At 36.7% G+C, this 21,867-nt stretch overlaps 1 protein-coding gene across 1 annotated transcript; it reads left to right on the forward strand.

Moving 5' to 3' along the window:
• Positions 1–15,132: 15,132 nt before the first annotated feature.
• Positions 15,133–17,578, forward strand: LOC122019127 (alpha-humulene synthase-like). Its single transcript, XM_042576655.1, has 7 exons — positions 15,133–15,255; positions 15,340–15,601; positions 15,774–16,146; positions 16,276–16,494; positions 16,732–16,867; positions 16,956–17,204; positions 17,285–17,578. The coding sequence occupies exons 1-7, from the start codon at positions 15,133–15,135 to the stop codon at positions 17,576–17,578; spliced, it is 1,656 nt and encodes a 551-aa protein (XP_042432589.1).
• Positions 17,579–21,867: the final 4,289 nt, after the last annotated feature.

The raw sequence follows: 21,867 nt of genomic DNA on the forward strand, positions 1-21,867 counted from the left end.
ATTTTTATTGTGATCAAAGGGGGAGAAGGGAAAGTCTAGGGGGAGGTAGAAAACTGAAACTGAAAATTTAATTTGGAATTTTTGAAATTCAATTTTTTCTATCATTTTGCATGTTATTGCAATAAATTGTTTTTATTCTATGTCTATTTGTAACCCTAGCTTAACTTGGGTTGATCACACTAAAAAGGGGGAGATTGTTGGAACCCCAAGGTTGTTTTGGTGTGATCAACAAGTTAAGTTAGGTCCTGCGTTGTTTTAACCTTGTGTCTAAGTGTGCAGGAGCTTAGGAGCACAGCTACTCGAGCGGAAGACGTAGCTAGAGAGAAGGACGACACGTAGTGCGTCCGAGGGACGAGGTGCTGCGGAAGAGTACCCCGGTGGACGAGAAGGAAGCGTGTGGTGGTTCCGAGGGACGAAAGCCGGAGCGGAAGATTGCTCGGGGAGCAAGAGACGCAGCTAGCGAGAAGGTCGGCACGCGGTGCGACCGAGGGACGAAGATTGCGGATGAGTACGCTGGTGGACGAGAAGGAAACACGCAACGATTCCAAGGGACGAGAAGCCGGAGCGGAAGGTTGCTCGAGAAGACCGGAAGTTGGGTTCGGGTGAGCCCTTTTCCGGATGGCAGAGATCACCCAAGCGAGCGGATCCGGAGGAGAAGAGCCAGACCGAGGCGGGACTGAACCAGAGAAGAAGTCCAGGATGAAAAAGTCAACAACTGTTGACTTTGGGCTTTGGGGCGCCCGGAGCTCTCCGGGGTGCCCGGAACCCTCCGAGGCGCCCTGAGCAGTAAAATTGACCAGATCGAGTTTTGACTCGATCTGAACGTTGGGGGATAAGTTTTATCCCCCGCAAGGGCGATCGGAACCCTTCCAGGCGCCCCGACCAAGGCTATAAATATAGCCTTGGTCCAGAAGCTTTTAAACGAACTCTGAATTGTAATTCCAACGCTTGTGAGCTTTAGTCTAGAGTTGATCTTCTGTTTTCTGCACTTCAACGTTGTACGAGGCTTCTCCACCTGAAGGAGATATTTTAGTGAGCTTGATCTTCCTTGGATTAACAACCACATCGGTTGTAACCAAGTAAACCTTTTGTGCCTCACTTTTTCTTTATGCTTTTAATTTATCAGCTTACTTTATATATGCAAGTGTTAGTTTAAAGAGTTCGAGGAGGGTTTGTTTTGTTTTGTTTGCAGGATATCCAACCCCCTCCTAGCTTGCCGCAACAGTCCTACAGTCCAGGCGCCCGAAGGGGTTCCAACCATCCGGAACAGCCTATATAAGCAGCATTCGACCGGGAGCTTGATAACAACACTCAAAACGACTTCTACTCTTGTGCACTACTTAGATAACACTTCCTCAATGCTCAGACATTGCTCCAACGACCGAAGGCTGAATTCTTCAAATCTGTAGTTGTCTAGACTCCTTATTTTACAGTTGTGTTAATCTTGTAATCACATACTTGTATTATTTCGATTGATTACTGATTACCATCGAAAGTACTCTCACGTGCAAGCTTTGGAAGAAGAGTCACCATAGGCTCCGAACCTAGTAACTCTTGATGTTTGTGTTGTTGTCTTTCTTTCTTTTCTTTCTTATTCCACTGCGTTTTTACTCGATTGTTTTAAACGAACGAACTAGACACGAGCGCTATTCACCCCCCTCCCCTCCTCCTCCTCTAACAATTAAACCAAACCAAATTGAAAAATTCAGTTATTTCGGTCGAAAACTGAATTAACTGATGTTTTATCGGTTCGTCAGTTCGATTTTTTGAAAAGTTCGGTCGGTTCGATTGGTTTGGATAAAGTTTGGTAGATTCAGTTTTCGATTTAATTGGCTTAGTTTAAACCGATTGCTCACCCTTAATCCTATGGGTTGTATTGATCCGGTTGATTCGACTGAAATATCGGAAACAATATTCTAAAACATATTGATTCTTAAAAATATTAGGAAATAAAAAAGTAAATGGCATTGACGAAAAATATTATTAATCTAAAAAAATATTTTAACATCAACTAATAAAATCTTTATATAGACTCAAAACTGGGCCGGCACTAGGGGAGCCGCTAAGATAGCGGATCTACCTTTTTTATATAATCTCAAAACTCTAACTTGTAAAAGATGAAAATTGCTAAAAATATCATAAAATCCAAAAATTTCTAAAAATAATAACAAAGATTTAATGAATCCTTCTATATCAGTCCTCCCAAATTGAAAAAAAAATTATTCTCGAGTTTACAATAGGAATAGATAGTAAACCCTAGGAAGAAGATGATCTGACATCAATGACCGTCTATCTTCAAGTGATGTAGATCCGTCTAGTCGCATGTGGGTATACCCATACAAATTAATGAAAGCCTTCGAGACATCAAGCATCTTAGCCATTTGAGTAAAGATCAAAGCTCTGCGTCCTTCAATTTTAAGACATATTAGCAGAAGTGCAAGCAAGCTCCTGTAGCTTCCTACAGTCAAATTGAATCAAGCGCCTATCAGGAAAATAAACTTGTTGCCTAACAATGGCAGATCTAATAGGTGATAACAAAGGTGAAATGATCTCAGTGCAATCTTCCTTATATGCTGGATCCAGAAAAACAGGGGATATAACTTTACTGCATGCACCAGCCAACTTGAGAAGAGGAACGTGAAGCAGGAATTGCAAACATAAAACACTCCATTAGGTCATGTATTTTCTTTAAACGTTCAAATGGTGAGAGAGTTATGTCTGCCAGTTTTGATGAAAAATTTAAGTAGCATGAAGCGCTGTTCTTCTGCTCATGAATGTCAAAGACTGAATGTTTTATAGTTACAAGCTTCCTCAAATTAGTTCCATAGACCGCTTCTTCTCACACCGCAAGGAATTCCACCATGCAATTGTAGCTCTCTCATTTGTTTTTTTTTTTTTTTTTTTTTTTTTAACTTTTTCCTGAAAAGGACCTTCTGAATCTTTTCATGCATCCTGAATCATATTCGATGAGCAAGCAATAGCGGTCACTTCGTTGGTGATCCTGTCTGAAAATCGATGAGATTAAAAGTTGGGGATATGTTACTTCCACTGATCGTCTGTAGACACCACTCCGACCTGCAACACAAATTATGTCAGTGCCGAGCCAGGGAAGGGTTTCCGGCGTTAGCCCTCCGACGCTCAAGTCAGTCATCGGTGATAAAGTAGAAGGCGGAGCAACAAGAATGAACAGTAGCGAGAACAGTGTCTATCGCGTATTGCGTACCTCCGCCGATACTTGAACCCCCCCTTATATAGAGCTCTTGTAGTGCGCGTGCACGCTCTCCAAGGTGAGCACGCTTCCCCAAATTTTTCTTGAAAACCTTATCAGTAAAGTGTCTTTGACACAGTACCTTAACAAGTCGAGCATATCTCTAAAGTAACAGTGGAAGATTCCGTTATACAATCTTCTGGGTGTTCATGCTGAAGGCGTTGGAATTCTGTTCTGTTTAAATTTCCCGTACAAAATTTGTATAAGTACAGAACTTTTTATAGCAACCCGTATGTTTGATCAGACATGTGTTTGATCAATCAAGCAAGTTCTTGACGGATCAAAACACACCTTGATCGAAATACAAGATCGCTGACCTCTTGTGTTGGTATTCAAAATCGATACAAAGAAAACTAAACTAGATACGCAGCGGAATTAAAGAACTAGTTGTACCTTTCCTTTGTAGCTAAAGACCTCTTGATCTTCTGCTGTATTCCTCTCCTCTTCTTGAACGTCGTGTGGGCGACGATCTACCAAGACAACACCACCCTCCTTCTTTTCTCGGTTTCCAAACCGCCGGCTACTAAAGGAGGCTCTAGGATAGTGTTAGTTGCTACTCGGAATATCGTACCGGTTCTCCTGTACAAAAATTTTGTACAATGTTGAACCTTTCCTAACAACCTATTGTGTTATTTAGAAATTAAATTAGGAGTCACAAACAGAACTTAACATTATTGATTCCAAATTTAACATATCTGTTCTTAGAGATTTAAACTTGGATCGCAAACGATACTTAACATTATTGATCCAAATCTACCTATGTTACAAATTCGATTAAATATTTATTTCTGATATCAACTCCCAGGTCAAACATGGTGAGACACTAGACCTTCTTGGGTATGAGATCATCCACCACTGCCTCGTCAAAGCCTTTCGAAGAAATTCAATATTCAATCTAATTATAGTAACCCTAGGTTTAACCACTAAGAACAATCGAATCACAAGATCGAAAAAGAAAAGAAACACAAATCGAAATATAAATTCAAAACTTAGAATCACTAGCCTCTTGTGTTTGGAATTCATATAAAGAAAACTAGTATGATGCGGAAAATAATTACTAGTTATACCTTTCTTTATAAGCAACAACCTCTTGATCTTCTATCGTATTCCTCTTCTTATCCGAACGTTGTGTGGGCAACGATCTACCGAGATAAGAACCACCAAGTCTCTTTCTCCTTGCAAGTTTCGGCCACCAACATTAATGCTCCAAGGGATGCTAGAACAAAGCCTCCTTTCTCTTCTTCTTCTCCAAGCTAGAACCGGCCACCACCAACCTCCAAGAGATGTGTTCGGCCACAAGAAGAAGAGAAGAGAAAAGGAGAGGGCCGACCACACCAAGGAAGAGAGGAGAGGAAAATAGAAGATAGTTGTATCATGGAGGCACCCCCTCCCTCTCTTTTATAATCCTTGGTCGTGACAAATAAGGAAATTTCATTATAATTAAAATTCCCTTATTTTCCTTGCCATTGGTTAATAAGGAAAATTTAATTAAAAATTTCTTTTGACCCTTATTATGGCCGACCCCTACAATTGCTCCAAATAAGGTAAGTTTTAAACATAAAATTAAAACTTCCTTATTTGTTTCCAGAAATTTTTTAAAATAAAATTTCTCTATTAATTTTCCCTTCATGGTTGGTTATAAAAGGAAACTTTTATAAATTAAAATCTCTCTTATTGAAACATGTGGATGATTTCCAAAAAGGAAAGTTTTCTTCAAAATTAAAATCTTTATTTTAAAATCTACAAATAAAGAAAGATATTAAATCTTTCTTTTAATCTTTTGTAGAAAGCTATAAAAGGAAAGATTTATAATTTTTAAAACTCTCGTTTAAATCATGCACATGGTTACAAAAAAGGAAAGTTTTATCAAAAATTAAAATATTCCTTTTAACTATAAATAAGGAAAGATTTATAATTTTAAACTCTCTTTTAAAACCATGCCTTCCACATAAGAAAAGATTTTAAAATAAAATCCCTTTTATTTTTATATGGTCGACCACACCAAGCTTAGGCTCCAAGCTAGGGTCGGCCACCTTAACTTGGCTCAACCTTTGGCTTGGCCGGCCCAAGCTTGGGCTCCAAGCTTGCTTGGCCGACCACCTAAGGGTGGGTAGGAAGTGGGTATTTGGTGGATATAATTCTCTATATATAAGAGACTACGATAGAGACCGAGAGGAGGAATTGGTTTTGGTCTCCCGATGAAATTAAGCTTCCCGTGTTCGCCCCTAACACCCAACTTAATTTCATCAATAATAATTCATACCACTAAAGAATTATTATTGAACTACCACATCAATCCCAAATTACATTTTGGGCTCCTTCTTATCATGAGTGTGTTAATCTCCCTGTATTTAAGATGTCGAATGTCCACTAATTAAATGAGTTACTGACAACTCACTTTAATTAATATCTTAGTCCAAAAGTAGTACCACTCAACCTTATCGTCATGTCGGACTAAGTCCACCTGCAGGGTTTACATGACAATCCTTATGAGCTCCCCTTGGGGACATTATCAACCTAGATTACTATGACACAGTTTCCTTCTATAATCAACAACACATACTATAAATAATATTATTTCCCAACTTATCGGGCTTCTTGATTTATCGAGCTAACTCTCACCATTTGATAAGTCAAAGAAATAAATATTAAGTACACGTGCTTGTTATTATATCGGGATTAAGAGCACACACTTTTATAATAACAAAGGCCTTGTTCTTTTATTAAGTCAATATAAAAAGAACTTACCTTAAATGGTCCAGCTCAATACACTCTGAGTGTACTAGTGTAATTTTTATAGTCAAGATAAACTAATACTAAATTACACTATGACTATTCCAATGGTTTGTTCCTATCCATCTCAGTCGTGAGCAGCTGCTTATAATTTATAAGGAATTGATAACATGATTTTCTGTGTGTGACACCACACACCATGTTATCTACAATGTAAATTAATTGAACAACTACACTTAACATGTAGACATATGACCAATGTGATTCTTTATTTCAAAATAAAATATTTACAAAAAGCTAGACTTTTAGTATACACTCTAACAGATGGGGCACCTTCTAATCTTCTTCCTCTTCTTCCTCTTCTTCCTTTTCTTCAAGTTGTCGCCCATCAAAGGATAAGGGGCACCGGCCCTAAGCTAAGAGGAAGGGGGTGCCGACCCTTAGCAAAGAGGAAAGGGGGCGTCGACCCTTGTTGAGGAGGAGGGGTGCTAGCCACAAGGAAGAGATATGGCCGGCCCTAGGTGGAGATGTGGCCGGCCCTAGCAAGGGAAGAGGGGTGTCGGCCACAAGGAGGGAAGAGGATTGTGGAGAATTATAAAATTAGGTTTTAGGGGGCACCACCTACTCCTTTTTATAACTTTGGCTGTCGATTACAAAGAAAGAAAAATAACAAAATTCTGTTTAGAAAATATGTCCTTTTTTATAACTGAATTCTATTTAGAAAAAATCTCCTTTTTTTAAACTAAACCAAGTTAAACCAAACCAAGTTAAGTTAAACCAAGTTATGGATGGGTGGATGAGAGGCTTAACATAAAGGCTACAACAGGGACCTAGAGGAGGAATTGGTTTAGGCCTCCTGATAGGCTTGAACACCCAACTCAAGTCCATCAATAATAACTCATACCACTAAAGCACTACAAGAAAAATGTCATTCAACAACACTCAAACGACAACGGTTTTATACCAAACCGTTGTCTTTTTATCTTTTAACAACGGTTTTAACAAAAACTGTTGTCTTTTAGTAATTTTTTTGGCCTATGACAACGGTTTTTAAAATCTGTTGTCAATTTATGTTTTTTTGAGGATACGACAACGGTTTTTAAAGGGAACGACAATAGTTTTTTAAAACTGTTGTCTATGTGCACTTTTTTGGGATTACGACAACAGTTTTTAAAAACCGTTGTCTATTAAGTGTTGTTGAATGCGATTATTTTTTCTTTCGCCACTTTTTCTCCTTCGTCATTTGTCTGTTTTACGCTTTGTTTTTTTCTGTCTCTTTCCCAAAACCCTACTCTTCGCCGCCTCCTCCTCACCGCCCTCTTCGTCGCCTCCCTCCTCACCACCCTCTTCACTGCCTTCTTCGCCGCCTCCCTCCTCACCGCCCTCTTCGTCGCCTCCCTCTTCGCCGCCTCCCTCCTCACCACTCTCTTCGCTGCCTCCTTCCTCGCCGCCCTCTTCGTCGCCTCAACTTTCGGCCTCGCCACCTCCTCCTCGCGGCCTCTACTTTCAACCATCTTCACCGCCTCCTCCTCGTCGCCTCGACTTTCAGCCAGTTCCAACACAAGAAGGAAGAAGAAGGAAGGAGGAGGAGGAAGATGGAAATCCCTCTCCTGATTGTCTCACTGATCTTTCTCTGCTTCTTTTCCTCTGCTCTCTCATCTTCTGTGGTCACCTATTTACCTGGATTCCAAGGCCCCCTTCCCTACATGACCAAGGGAAGCTTGGTCTACGATCGGCGGCGGTGAATCATGTTTCGGCGCCTCCTGTTGCAGCATCCCCGCCGTGGCGTCGCCACTGGCTTCCTCGCTCTCACCGCCTTCACTCTCGGTTCCTCCGACGTCCCCTCCCTCCCCACAAGTAACCCTCCTTTCTTCCTTTTCCCTTCACCTCCTTTCTCAATATTTTCTCTTCTTTCTCACGCATGTGCTCCCCTTCGTAAAAGATGTCGCCATTTCGATATGCGATCCGTTTCGGCAATTTCTGTCTTCGACTTCGTCAATTTTCTCGCAAGATTTCACGCTTCCATTCTCAGTCTTTTCTCCAGGTTTAAACCTAACCTATCATCCTTAAAGTTTTCTTTCATCGATTTGGAGTTGCATAATCTTTTAATCTGATTCGTAGAATTTTTTGCACCGCATTTTCCAACCGCGTGCCCTCTTCCACCTCCGGATTCAAGTAAGGACGTGGCATGCTGCAGTGGATGCCTCAAAAGGAACTCTATTGTCAAAGCGGTCGCGGCAGCTGGTCCTGCCGTGGTGAATATATGTCTTACTGAAGGTGAAAGGACTTTATTGTGTCTTCAGATTTCCTCAATATGTGGATTTTTTTTAGGTGTATTCGTTTGAACGATGAGCTTTTTCCAATACTTCTTTTCAGATGCATATGGTCCTATGCCTATAATGGGTATAGGGTCTGGCACTATCATTGATCCTGATGGGACGATCTTGACCTGTGCACATTGCATAACAGACTTTTCTAGTAGGCAAGTGATCTCAAAAGGCAAAGTGAGTATGCAAACCTACAACTTAGTTATTCATCTTGATGAAGAAATGCGCTTAGAACTGGATGAGGACTGAGAATTTGAATTTGCAAGTTATATCCAGTTGGACTTGGTTACAAATACTATCTGGGTGAAGTTACAAGCAATTAGATTTCATCATGTAGACTAATAAAGATTGTGACTCATGTCTTAGTCCACCTTTGTAGGGCAGAAATTGTAGAAGATTGCAAGATGCATATCGGTCTTTTTGAAGTTTCCTTGGTTAGCTTGCTGTCATACAAGTTTGAAAGATGTTCTCCTAACTCAGTCTGGTTCATATCTGACTATGCTAAGTTTTCTTGAGATGATGAGATGTAATAGTCCTGGACCATATCTTTAAGTTTCCTGGACCATATAAGGGAGCTTGGTCTACCATCCTTATTCCTGGACCAAGGTAACTTCTTCTTCTTGATCAGTAATTGAGGAAGCAATATGATACATGCTTTTGTCCTATCTGCGTGAAAACATTCGTGCAGGTAGCCAACATTATCTTTGTAGATTCCCCGTTGGGTTCTGGATTCTCATACTCAAGAAAATATGAAGGGTATGATGCCAACGATACTATTTGGTCCGAACAGGCTTCTAAGTTTCTTTTACAGGTGGGAAAGATCATATATATTCCTGATGTAATTACTGTAAGTGCCTTAAATATGTAATCTTTCACTTTTGCAGTGTCTTGTTGAGCACCCACAGTTCATCTCCAATCCCCTCTACATTGCTGGGGATTCATATGCTGGAAAAATTGTACCTATGGTGGCCAAAAGAATATTGGATGGTAACTCTACTTTTAATGTAAACTATTGATGAGGGTGTTAATTTACATGCCATTTTCATTTACTGTAATTCAGGTATTGATGAAGGGAAAGAACTATTACTTAACCTCCAGGTAAATTGCTTGAATTGATGGGCCACTGCAATAAAGGGAAAGAATCTAATTTTGATCTTTAAATTATGTCATAGTTTATATGAAAGAAAAAGCCTTGGCTTTCAGGGTTACTTGATTGGCAATCCATCCACGGGTGGAAAAGTCGATACCAATTCTAAAATACCTTATGCTCACAGCATGGCAATCATATCAGATGACTTCTTTGGGGTAATCTTAGTAGATCAACTATGACGAATTTCTCAAAATGATCTTTGGTATCACTTCACGAATTGTTATTTAGTTATTATTTTTTTCCAATTAATTATATTTTGTTCTTTAAGATCATATAATTTATGTGTGTTCACAGTTCACAAAAGCGGAGTACTCTCAAGAAGAAATTGATAAAGTGCGCTCTGAGATAGCAGAATGCATACAAGATCATATTTATGAATAGGTATATACATGAGTTCATCTTATTGCATTTGACAATAATAATATTCAGTTAAATTGAATACATGCTGCTTATACTTGATTGCACTTGATTTGGAGATATCTGTCTCTGAGTCCATTTACCAAATCCAATCGGCATGACTAAACTGCATACTTGATGCGCCAACATCAAATACAAACCGATAACTTAATCCTTTGTCAAATATAAAAATTGATTAACCTTAATCCTTTGTCAAATATGTATACTGTATTTTGGTTTACATAACAAACTTTCTTGGGTTCTCAATTTTATAATGTAGATGTCTTTGTTTAGAAGGGTAATAATCTTGTTACTGCAGCATCTTCATTTTTTAGATGACTCCATTATTAATAGTGACGAAGGGGGTATTTTACATCAAATTGAGATGATTATGGCCAATTTTTTTTGGGGTTCTATCAGTTCCAATAGGAAGATTCACTGGATCTCTTGGAAAGATATTTGTAAACCTAAGCTAGAAGGAGGATTGAGAGTAGAGAACACACTTGTCGAAATTTCTATCTAGCATGTACTGTGGGTCAGTCTCTCCTGTGGTGGTTTTACTCAAAAACAAAGCTTCACATTGTTGGAAAAGGACGTTACAGATGAGAAACGTAGCAGAAGAGCAGATTAGATGGCGTTTAGGTGAAGATCATATTAATTTCTGGTTTGATACATGGTTAGATGCAGGTCCTTTGTTAAATCCCTCAGTCTCATCGTTAAATCTTGGGCTTTTATGTTCTTTACTAGTTCTATCTGTGTGATTTTCATGATCTAATTAGCGGTATCCTCTATGATGTTGTTGGAAGTTTGAATTGCTCTTTTCTACTCTCTATTCCGTGTAAAAACTAAATAAACCATCTCTATGCTTTTGCATGATTGTCGGAGAATTTTATTCGAATATGAATTGGGGAAAATGCTAATATAGTTAGGAATTTTGATTCCTGCTAGAAGTTAGGTCGTTTACTGAGTCTATTTGAGTATCAAGAGAGTAAATCCTTATGATAATTGTGGGTTGATCAATTTGCTTGCTCTGTGAATTTAAATTAGTAAAGCTTGTTTGCTTAATTCTCTGTGTGCTGCTTTGTTGCTTCAGCCCTTGTTTGTATTTGTGATTTTGTATGCTCCGGAAATAAGTTGGAACTTGATTTTTCATGTCTAATTTAGCTAGATTCTATAATGCTTTTTTGATGCTCGATGATAGAACCAGAATCTGGTTGTTGCTCTAAGCCATTTCTGCAAGTAGATTTTCCTGAATTTGCTATTAATTAAGCAAATGCTATATGTAGATCTGCAAGTCTTCGATTTTTAGATTAATTTAAATAATTATGCTGATTACTAAAGAAATTGTTGGTGGATTATCTCGCTAACAAAGTAGTTGAACCCATAGTAGATGGAGTTTCGCTAGACTTCAAATTGGATAGAATTTTTTTTGGTATATGTAAAGTTGATAGGTTTGGTTTACCATACTTAAGAGTTACTTGTAAAGCCATATAGCTGGTCTTTTAAGACATACTACTCTGAGTTTTTGTAAAACTGTAATAAGGTCAGGTGTGAAATTTCCAAGAGATCCATTTTTTATGCCATTTACTCCTGGGAAATGAATTAACTTGCAATCATATGCTATTTACCTCAGGGAAAAGATAATGACCCGTTTCTGTGAAAGGAGAAGAAAAGAGAAGCTAGGAGGGAGGAGAAACCAGAAAAGGCTGCAGATTAGAAGATGCACAGGCTGTTTAGAAGATGCACAGGTAGAGAAGACGTGCTCCAACAAAACATGATATTTTGGACTATATGTGTGATATATATAAACTTTTGGCTGTGTAAACTTTTGTGATGTTTGAATGTTGATGTTTGGTACTTTAATGATGTTTGGATGATGATGTTTGGTACTTTAATGAAATTTGCATTGTAAATATTGATTATGTAGGTTTTTTATCAATGAAATTTGCACTGGATGTTTTTTATAAACCATTGAGTAGGAAAAGATTAATAAGTTTTTTATTTATTGTCAAAATGTTGTATATTGTACCCAAAGACATCAGTTTAAATATGTCAAACTGTTGTCAATGGCGTTAAAAGACAATAGTGACAAACTGATGTTATTTAACATCGTTGCCTAAAAAGACATCGATTTTTAACCGTTGTCAAACCGATGTCATTGGCAAAAAAGACAACTCTTTTTAGTCGTTGTCGTAGACAGTTCAAAACTGTTGTTGAAAAGCCTCGGCATACGCTCAAAGACAACGGTGAAAAACTGTTGTCTTTGTAGGAAAAGACAACAGTTTTTCACCGTTGTAAAAATGTTGTCTTTGCCTTCAAAGACAACGGTTAAAAACTGTTGTCGTTGGCCACCCCTTTTAACAACACAGCCTTTAACAACAGTTCAAAATGGCCTACGACAACGGTTTAAAACCGTTGTTGTTTGTCTTTTTTCTTGTAGTGAAGGGTTATTATTAAACTACCACACCAATCCCATATTACAATATGAGCTCCTTCTTATCATGAGTGTGTTAATCTCCCTGTCTTTAAGATATCGTATGTCCATTAATTAAATGAGTTACTGACAACTCAACTAATTAACATCTGATTCCGAGAGTAGTATCACTCAACTTTATTATCATATCGGACTAAGTCCACCTGCAGGGTTTACATGATAATCCTTATGAGCTCCTCAAGGGGGCATCATTAACCTAAATAATTAGGACACAGATTCATTCTATAATCAACAACACGTCATATAAACAGTACTATTTTCCAACTCATCTAGCCTATTGATTTAACGAATAAATCTCACCTATTGATAAGTTAAAGAAATAAATACTAAGTATACGTGTTTGTTATTATATAGGAATTAAGAGGACGCACATCCATAATAACAGAGGTTTTATTCAATTATGTAGTCAGTACAAATCAAACAACCTCAAATGGTCCTACTCAATACACACATAGTGTACTAGTGTAATTTTATAGTCAAGACAAAATAATACCAAATTACACTATAACCGTTCCAATGGTTTGTCCCAATCCATCTTGGTCGTGAGCTACTATTTAAAATTTATAAGGAACTGATAAAATGATCTTCTGTGTGGCACAACACACCATGTTATCTACAATATAAATTAAATCGACAACTGCATTGACATACATATAAATATAGAATGCAATCATTTGACTAAAGCGATTCTCATTTCAAAATATTTCAAAACAGATGTTCACACAAAAGCTAGGTTTATAGTATACATCCTAACACATATCCGGTGTCAACGACACTAACTCCCAAAAAGATGTCGATGGATAATACAGGGGGTCTACCGCTAGGCCGAGCGGGTTAGCCGCTAGGCCGAGCGGGTTAGCCGCTAGGCCGAGCGGGTTAGCCGCTCGGCCGAAACTTCGCTGTTCCTGTGTCCCGTCCGCTCGGCCGGAACTTCACTGTGTTTGTGTCGCATTCGCTCGGTCGGAACTCCACTATGCATGTGTCACGTCCGCTCGGCCGAAGTTCCATTTTACCTGTCGAGTCCTGCTGCCTGGTCGAGCGGGTAACTGCTCGACCCGACTTTTGCACACCGTTTCTTCCTATGTCCGGCGTCCAACACTCCATTAAGCGTCATTTGACACCTCCCCGTGTCAAAGGCGGGGTCAGACCAGAAATTTCTCCTTCCGATCGGGGCATGCTCATCCGATCGGCCGATGATATCTGTGCGTTAACTTGATCGCCCGATCGACCGATAATATCTTAGCTTTGACCGCTTTGACTTTGACTTTTACCATAGCAACTATCCTCCCAGGGATGGGCTCCTCCTTATCACCGCATAGTTGGTTAACCATGAAGTCATGCAAAATTCATTTATGGTGAACACAAAATTCAAACCACATAGATCTGCTTGAGAAAATGGGCCACTTGAAAATATGGTACAAATAGCAGAGCTCAATTGCATGTCAATATCTGGCATGTCGAATGAACTCACGATTTGATGACCTTCAAAAAGGTTTGGATGTTGGATATTTTATATATCCGATAACTCATTAATTTGGTAGGTTTACGTGAATTTAGAACACACTTAATGTAAACCAATTTAAGTTATTTAAATGATATATTATTAGGTCTATATATGTAAACCCATTTACTTAAATTTACTATTCATGATCATTAATGGGGGATAAGGATATAGGTATTAGACTATATATAGGGTGTGTGGGTTAGAAAGATTTTTGACCTTTTCACTTTTCCATTCCGTGGATACACAAAGTCAAAACTTTAACTCCTGTGGATGTCTTGATTTCAGGTATGATTTAATTATAACATAAAATTTTCTACATCTCGTTATAATTTGTTTAGTTTTTTCATGTTTAAATCGACGAAAAATATCCAGAAAATTATTATTTATTCTCCTTCAATCAGTATTAAAGTGTTGTTTTTCGTCGATTTAATTTATGGAGAAAATAATTCGGTTTTGTATTCGGAGAAAGACATTCGTTTTATTTTTTTTCAACGAACAAAAATGGTTTGTTTTGTTTTTTTCTTTTCTTGTGTTGGTGAAGTCTTTCAGGTTTTTCCATGGAATCGGTGGCTGTAAAACCCGAATCCTAGTTTCAGCCGAACTGGACCGAACCAAGGTTCTGTCAATCGAACCGAAGCGGTCATGTGTTGACCGTAGAACATCGCAGAGCATCGTTCATGTGTTAATCGCATAGCATCGTTCATGAGTTGGCCGAACATTGTTCCTGATTTAGTTTAATCGACGATTCATTACAAAAGATGCCCTCTTCGTTGTTTTGCTAAAAAAAACAAAAGAAAGAAAGAATTAACATAAGTTTGCATGGGACTTCCAATTTAAGATTATTTTTCAAATGCAAAATTGAACCCATGCTGATAGAATAATTAAGGACAGCATTTCACATAAGTTTAGTTACCAAAACTTTGTAGGTGTTTTGACTTCTCTCTCCGTCAAAATTCTGCCATCTAAATTCGGCGCACGCCGTTGTAAACACACATCACACATCATCTAACTCATTAATATAATGTTTTCCGATTATTCTTTTTAGTTTTATTTTTCGTGTACTATACTGGGTGAAGGAAACGGCCAACAGAAGCTACTGTCTCCCTAGTAATTATCGCAACTTAATTAAATCACTCTCACAATATTTAATATTGGCATGGTTATCTCGTGTTGCAACCTCTAGAGGAACGGGGAAAAGAAGTATAAGAGTGAGCAGAAGAATTCCAAAATTCCTCAAGTCGTTATACTTGATAATCATTGATGGAGAGGCAGTCGATGGCCCTTGTTGATGGCAAGGAAGGGATAATTCGCAAGTCGGCCGAATATCACCCAAGCGTTTGGGGTGATTATTTCATCCGGAACTCCTCCTCGGCCCTCGAAAAGGTGGTGCTTTAGGACATTCTCATGTTTGTTCATGATTTTTATTTTTATAAATATATATACTTATAATGAGTTTGGATGATGCAGGAGTCCATTCAGAGGATGGTGAAGAGGGTGGAAGAGCTAAAAGAACAAGTTAGAAACCATCTATTCGAGGAAACCCATGACGCATTGCAAATTATGAATTTGGTTGATTCAATTCAGCTTCTTGGGTTGGATTATCATTTTGAGAAAGAAATAGCTTTGGCGCTAAGATTGATTTATGAGGCTGATGCTAAGAATTATGGGCTTTATGAAGTTTCTCTTCGATTTAGGTTGCTTAGGCAGCATGGATATTATTTGTCTGCAGGTAAGAATATAAATTATAAGTAATATTTTTATATATAATAAAATAATTGAATTTTTGACTTTTGCTATTACAATATATCCACTAAAATAGATTGTTAGAAATAAAATTAATCAAATATATAGTTGGCCGCTATGCTATATATAACCTAGCTAGCTACTGTCCATTCTTGTAGATGTTTTTAACAAGTTCAAAGATGAGAAGGGCAGATTTTTGTCGACCTTGAATGGAGATGCAAAGGGACTACTAAACTTATACAATGCGGCTTATCTTGGAACACATGAAGAGACGATTCTCGACGAAGCTATTTCTTTTACAAAGTGTCAACTTGAATCTTTGTTGGGTGAACTTGAGCAGCCTTTAGCATCAGAGGTGTCTCTTTCCCTTGAAACGCCACTATGTCGAAGAATTAGAAGGCTCTTGGCGAGAAAATATATACCCATTTATCAAGAGTATGTGATGCGAAATGATACTCTATTAGAACTTGCAAAGTTAGATTTCAATCTAGTACAATCTCTTCATAAAGAGGAAGTGAAGAAAATTTCAATGTAAGTAAATTATTTACAGTGTCTATATATATATGATTAATTTTCTAATTATAAGTTTTGTATTTGTGGTTTAAACTAATTGATTTATTTTCCATATATGTGCTCACACTTTGGATGATATACTTGAAGATGGTGGAATGATTTAGCACTAGTTAAGTCTCTAAAATTTGCTCGTGATCGAGTGGTGGAATGTTATTATTGGATAGTTGCGGTGTATTTTGAACCTCAATACTCTCGTGCACGATTAATTACTTCCAAGGTTATTTCCCTCATGTCAATTATGGATGACATCTATGATAACTACAGCACATTGGGAGAGAGTCGACTGTTAACCGAGGCAATTGAAAGGTTTGTTTTTGGTTCATTTATATATTTTAATATTGTCTTATTTCTTTTAACATTTACATAGAAGTAAAACTTAGCAAAATAAATTCATTTAAAGATAACACTTTGATATGGACATGCACCAAAATACTAACAATGCAATAGTATTTTTTTTTCATCTTAGCTTCATTTTGCTAATTTTCATTGGTGCTTTAATTTACCAATGTCATGACCTCATATTTCATATTTCTTTACATTTAGGTGGGAACCTCAAGCTGTTGATCAGGTACCAGAATACTTGAAAGATTTTTATCTCAAGCTACTAAAGACTTGCAAAGATTTCGAAGACGAATTGGAAGCCCATGAGAAATATCGCATACCATATCTTCAAGAGGCAGTACGTGCATCAATAGCGTATATATTGCCTTTAACTTAATAATCATATGAAGCTTAAATTTGTTTTTCCATTAAAAAATTTCATGTAGATAAAAGTTCTATCAAGATCTTATTTCCATGAAGCAAAATGGGGTGCGGAAGGATATGTGCCATCACTCGAGGAGCATCTGCGTGTTTCATTGAAATCGACCGGGTATCCTACCGTTACATGTGCCTCTTTCGTAGGTCTAGGAGAAGATGCAACAAAAGAAGCATTTGAATGGGTTGCTAGTTTCCCCAAGATCCTTAAATCCTGCACTATAATTACTAGACTTATGGATGATATAACTTCACACGAGGTTTTGTTTTGTTCCAATTGTTTCTTTTGATAAAATGTTTAACGGCATTAATATCTAACAATTTCTTTAAAAATTTGTAGCTGGAGCAAGAAAGAGATCATGTCGCTTCAACAGTTGAGAGTTACATGAAAGAATATGGTACGAGTGCAAAAGTGGCACGCGAGGAGTTGCAAGTGATGGTGGAGCAAGGATGGAAGGATTTGAACAAGGAATGCCTCGGTACGACACCGGTAGCTCGATCTTTAATTGAAATAATACTGAATCTTTCAAGAGCCATGGAAGATATATACAAGTACAAGGATACCTATACTAATTCCAACACTAGGATGAAAGATAATGTTTCTCTTATATTGGTTGAATCCTTTCCTATTTGAGAGCATTGCCCACTCTTCTATAAATAAATCATAGTAAGAAGAGTATGTCTTATCAGGGCAATGCCCTAATATGTGATTTGAGAAAAACAAATCAACAAATATTAATGTGAAACATCTACTCTTTTGGTCCCATGAATCAATTTTATTTTATTACTTATTTTTCAATTCTTTTATGTCTGTTGGTCACTAGTAAATATGGTATCGTTGTTTTGGCACAATTATTTTATCTAAAACTCCTTTTCACTCTCACTTTTAAAAAAGTATTTTATGATTTTCTTATATTTGTTGGTTGTTTCTAGATCCAACCACGATTTGTAATTGTCGAATTTCAGTAATTATTTTATCTAAAACTCCGTCTCACTCTCACTTTTTAAAAGTATTTATGGCTTTCTTATTTTTGTTAGTTGTTTCTAGGTCCGATCATGATTTAGAATCGTCAATTCTATAGTTCCTAATAGATCGAGTTGAAGCCATCAGTTCAGATTCATGGTTCATCATAATTTAAAATTATTATTACTTTAAAAAATAAAAATTATAAATTTATAACAAATATAAAAAATTATTTATATAATTGTTCAAGAAGTAATTTTAACCTTAGAAGTATCGTCATCGGTATTTCTTTGTATCATGAGTGTCAAAATTGGCTCAGATTTATTATTGGTAAATTGAATATCATAATCCGCGTTTTAATATTTTTGCCCCTCTATAATTAAAATGATGAATCTCTTATTTTCATTATAATTAGATAATTGAAGTAAAAAAAAGATAGAGATTTCGGAATTAAAAGATAAAGTAGAGAAGAAGGCTCATATTTATCATTGGTAAATTGAATATCATGATTCTCATTTTAATATCTTTGCTCCTCTGAAATCGAAATGATGAATCTCTTATTTTCACTGTAATTAAAGAATTGAAATAAACAAAGCTTAAGATTTCGGAATTAAAAGATCAAAGTAGAGAAGAAGGGTCAGATTTAGCATTGGTAAATTGAATATCATGATCCTCATTGTAATATCTTTGCCCCTCTAAAATCAAAATGATGAATCTCTTATTTTCACTATAATTAGAGAATTGAAGTAAAAAAAAGATTGAGATTTCGGAATTAAAAGATGAAAGTACAGAAGATAGTATGAAAATAATAAAATACAATTTTCATTTATAAAATTTATAAAATAATGGATATTAAATTATAGTTATCGATAAAAAAATAATCATATAATCAGAACCGTTAATAAAAAAATTCTTACCCATCTCCCTCAACAATAGAATTACTTTTTCTCATTCACTTTTAACTTTTAAATCGCATTAATAAATTGTTACAAACTTGAAAGAAATTATTTACTTTCTTAACTTTTGTTATATATCATAATAAAATTATTGATTAGTCATTAAATAATAAACTACCAAATATAGATATCAATATTTTCTGGTTTAATTGATTAGCATACTTGGCTATCACCCAAAAACTTCGGTTTAAATCCTACCATATATTTTTTCAAAAAAATAAATTAATTAAATTAATTTAAAAACAAAAAGCAATCAGTTGTGATTCTGATTATTGGGCTATTGAACCGTTACCATCCCAGTCTGGTTACGGGTTTAGTTGTTTCATTTAAGTTTTTGAATTTGATGGTCTAGTTTGATATTAATAGAATTTTGACTGCCATGTTGAAAATTATCCTGAATTGCAATCAAATTTAATTTTTATTTATTTATTTATTATTTCGCGTTGCAAGAACGGAGAACCAATGTAAAACTGACGAGGCTGAAGGAAGCAAATTAAAGAGCCAAAAGCATCTCCCATTTCCTGCTGCTCCTCGAAATTCTGCTTCCTCGCCGTCTTCTTCCATTTCTCCACAAAAACAAAATGTAGAAATTAGAGACCGAATTTATCTGTCGCTATTCCATCACTATATTAAATTTGCAATGGACTATAATGACAGCAATTTAGATATCCGTCACTATATATTATGACAAACGGTGAATACGTTCACCCCAGCACCCCCGCCAATCCATCTCAGGGCTAACACGGAGGAGGTAAATCACGGGCGGCTACTAGCCTTTGGAATAGTGACTAGCACATAAGGGAGGTATTTACATCGACTTTACCGGGATTCGAACTCCAGACCTCATTGTGACAACATCTCATGCGCTAGCCACTAGACCTATCTGAAGGGACTATCCATCACTATATATATATATATATATAGTGATGGATGCCTAAATGTTCATCGTTACGAGTCAAACAGAGTGATAACTCTGTCAAAACTATTTGCGACGGATATTTATTTAATATGTCACTATTTGCGATAGATTTTTATTTAATTCATCGCTACCGGCGATAGATAGTTAAATATCCATCGCAGTAGCGATAAATTAAATAAATATCCATCGCTATTTTTCTTATTCGCAACGTATTGTAAAGTATCATACTCGTGACATTAGTGACGGAGAATTGACTTTCCGTCGCTGTTGTCTAAAGCTTTCAAAAGCATATTTTCATTTTTTTAGTTTTCCTTGTTTACAAATGAATATAAATCATTCCAATCATCACAAGTGATGATTTTCACACTAAACTTATAACACTTAACAAAAGTTACTACACATCAACAATTACAATATAACAAACTCACAACACAACAACACACAACACATCACAAACAACACAAAAATCTAGATGAATTAAAATAAACTAGATACATAATAACAAATCTAAACATATGTCCAAATTTAATACAAGATGAAGTTTTCCAATATAAAGTAATCCAATATAATACATCCTAAGGAAAATAAGGAATAAAATCATCTATGAATCCAGCATAAAATTTCATTGAGATTAGTTGTGAATAGAAAATGCAATATTAAACTACAAAAGATATAACTACTACTTGTCTTAAACTAATAATTAGTTTAGCTAATGGATATTTTTAGAAATACATACCTACATCCATGGAATAAAAATATGCCAAATCTAAAACTGATTATGCAAATATATAAGACAATCAAATATGCATATATTATTAACAAAAATAATATTACTTTTGACTTAATTAAAAGTTAAGCTAAATGATGCATACTCAAAATAATCTACTCTGTAGGGGAATCGTTAGAATCCTGGGTGTCCAAGGACTCCAAACGATGCGGGGAAGCCATTTGTGCATCCGAAGAGAACATCGCTGCAAATGCTTGCATATGACGAACTATCGCCTCAGTCTGAGCATGTCGTTGTCGCATGTCTCGTATCTCTGCGTCCTTCCCGGCCACCATCTGCTCCAATGACGATAGTCGAGTCCGCAAGTCCTCATTTTCCTCCCATAATTCTTGTACCCTAGATGAGGAGGAAGTAGGACAACCCTTGATCCCTGGAGTCCTCATCTGCTCATACATAACTTTGGCCTAAGAACCAAGCCCATAGAGGGATGTCTTCTTCTTTCCACTGACGACATCATAATAAATGTTATTAACTGCATTAGTGGAAAGAGGTTGTGACCTCTCTACCTCTGCCCTAGGTTGAGACACCTCAACAACTCTAGTACTCATTGCTTCCCGTGTCAAAATAATAATTTTAGTAATCTTCGCATAAAGTATACAAATATATTTACAAAATTTAATATACGTACGTTAATTGCTAAGGAACGTTGATCGACATATGACCCATCTTTCTTCTTATGAGTTTTATTAAAAATCTCCCAACAAGTGGGAGGTCTTTGTAATTCAACAGTCTGTGTACAGAAAATACAAATACATTAAAACTAATAACAAAACATATGTAAGAAATATTTATATAACTTAGTTTTAAACATACAAATTCAGAGGCATGCTCCACCATCGAACGGGATCCAGCAGTATGCTTTGTGGATCCGGTGCTCGGCCTAGTAGGCTCTAATTGCAATTGTTGTGTGCAATCGTAGAATTTTTTTGCCAATGGTGGGCAGCCAGATGGCTCTCCAAGCCTGCTAAACTGCATTAGGGACCTCAGATGGCCTGGTGCTCCTCTGCCTCCACTACAACATGTCCCTGTACAATTTTGAGCAGTAGGCATTTCAAATTTTTTTGAGCATTTCCGCCTGGCCCTTCTCCCAAATATATCTCTTCTACAACAATATTTTTTTAACAATTATTATAAAGTTAACTACAAATATGTTTCTATTCTAAATACTTACCAAAAACTCTTCGTAATAAAAATTCTTCATATCTTGGTCCACGAGCCGCCATGTAGTACCAACAGGAGACAATCATTCTTTAAACTTTTTTGATATATATGCTATTGCCTGGTGACCATCTAGGAC

The sequence above is a fragment of the Zingiber officinale genome, chromosome 1B (genome assembly GCF_018446385.1).
Source record: "Zingiber officinale cultivar Zhangliang chromosome 1B, Zo_v1.1, whole genome shotgun sequence".
In the NCBI taxonomy this organism is placed as follows: domain Eukaryota; kingdom Viridiplantae; phylum Streptophyta; class Magnoliopsida; order Zingiberales; family Zingiberaceae; genus Zingiber; species Zingiber officinale.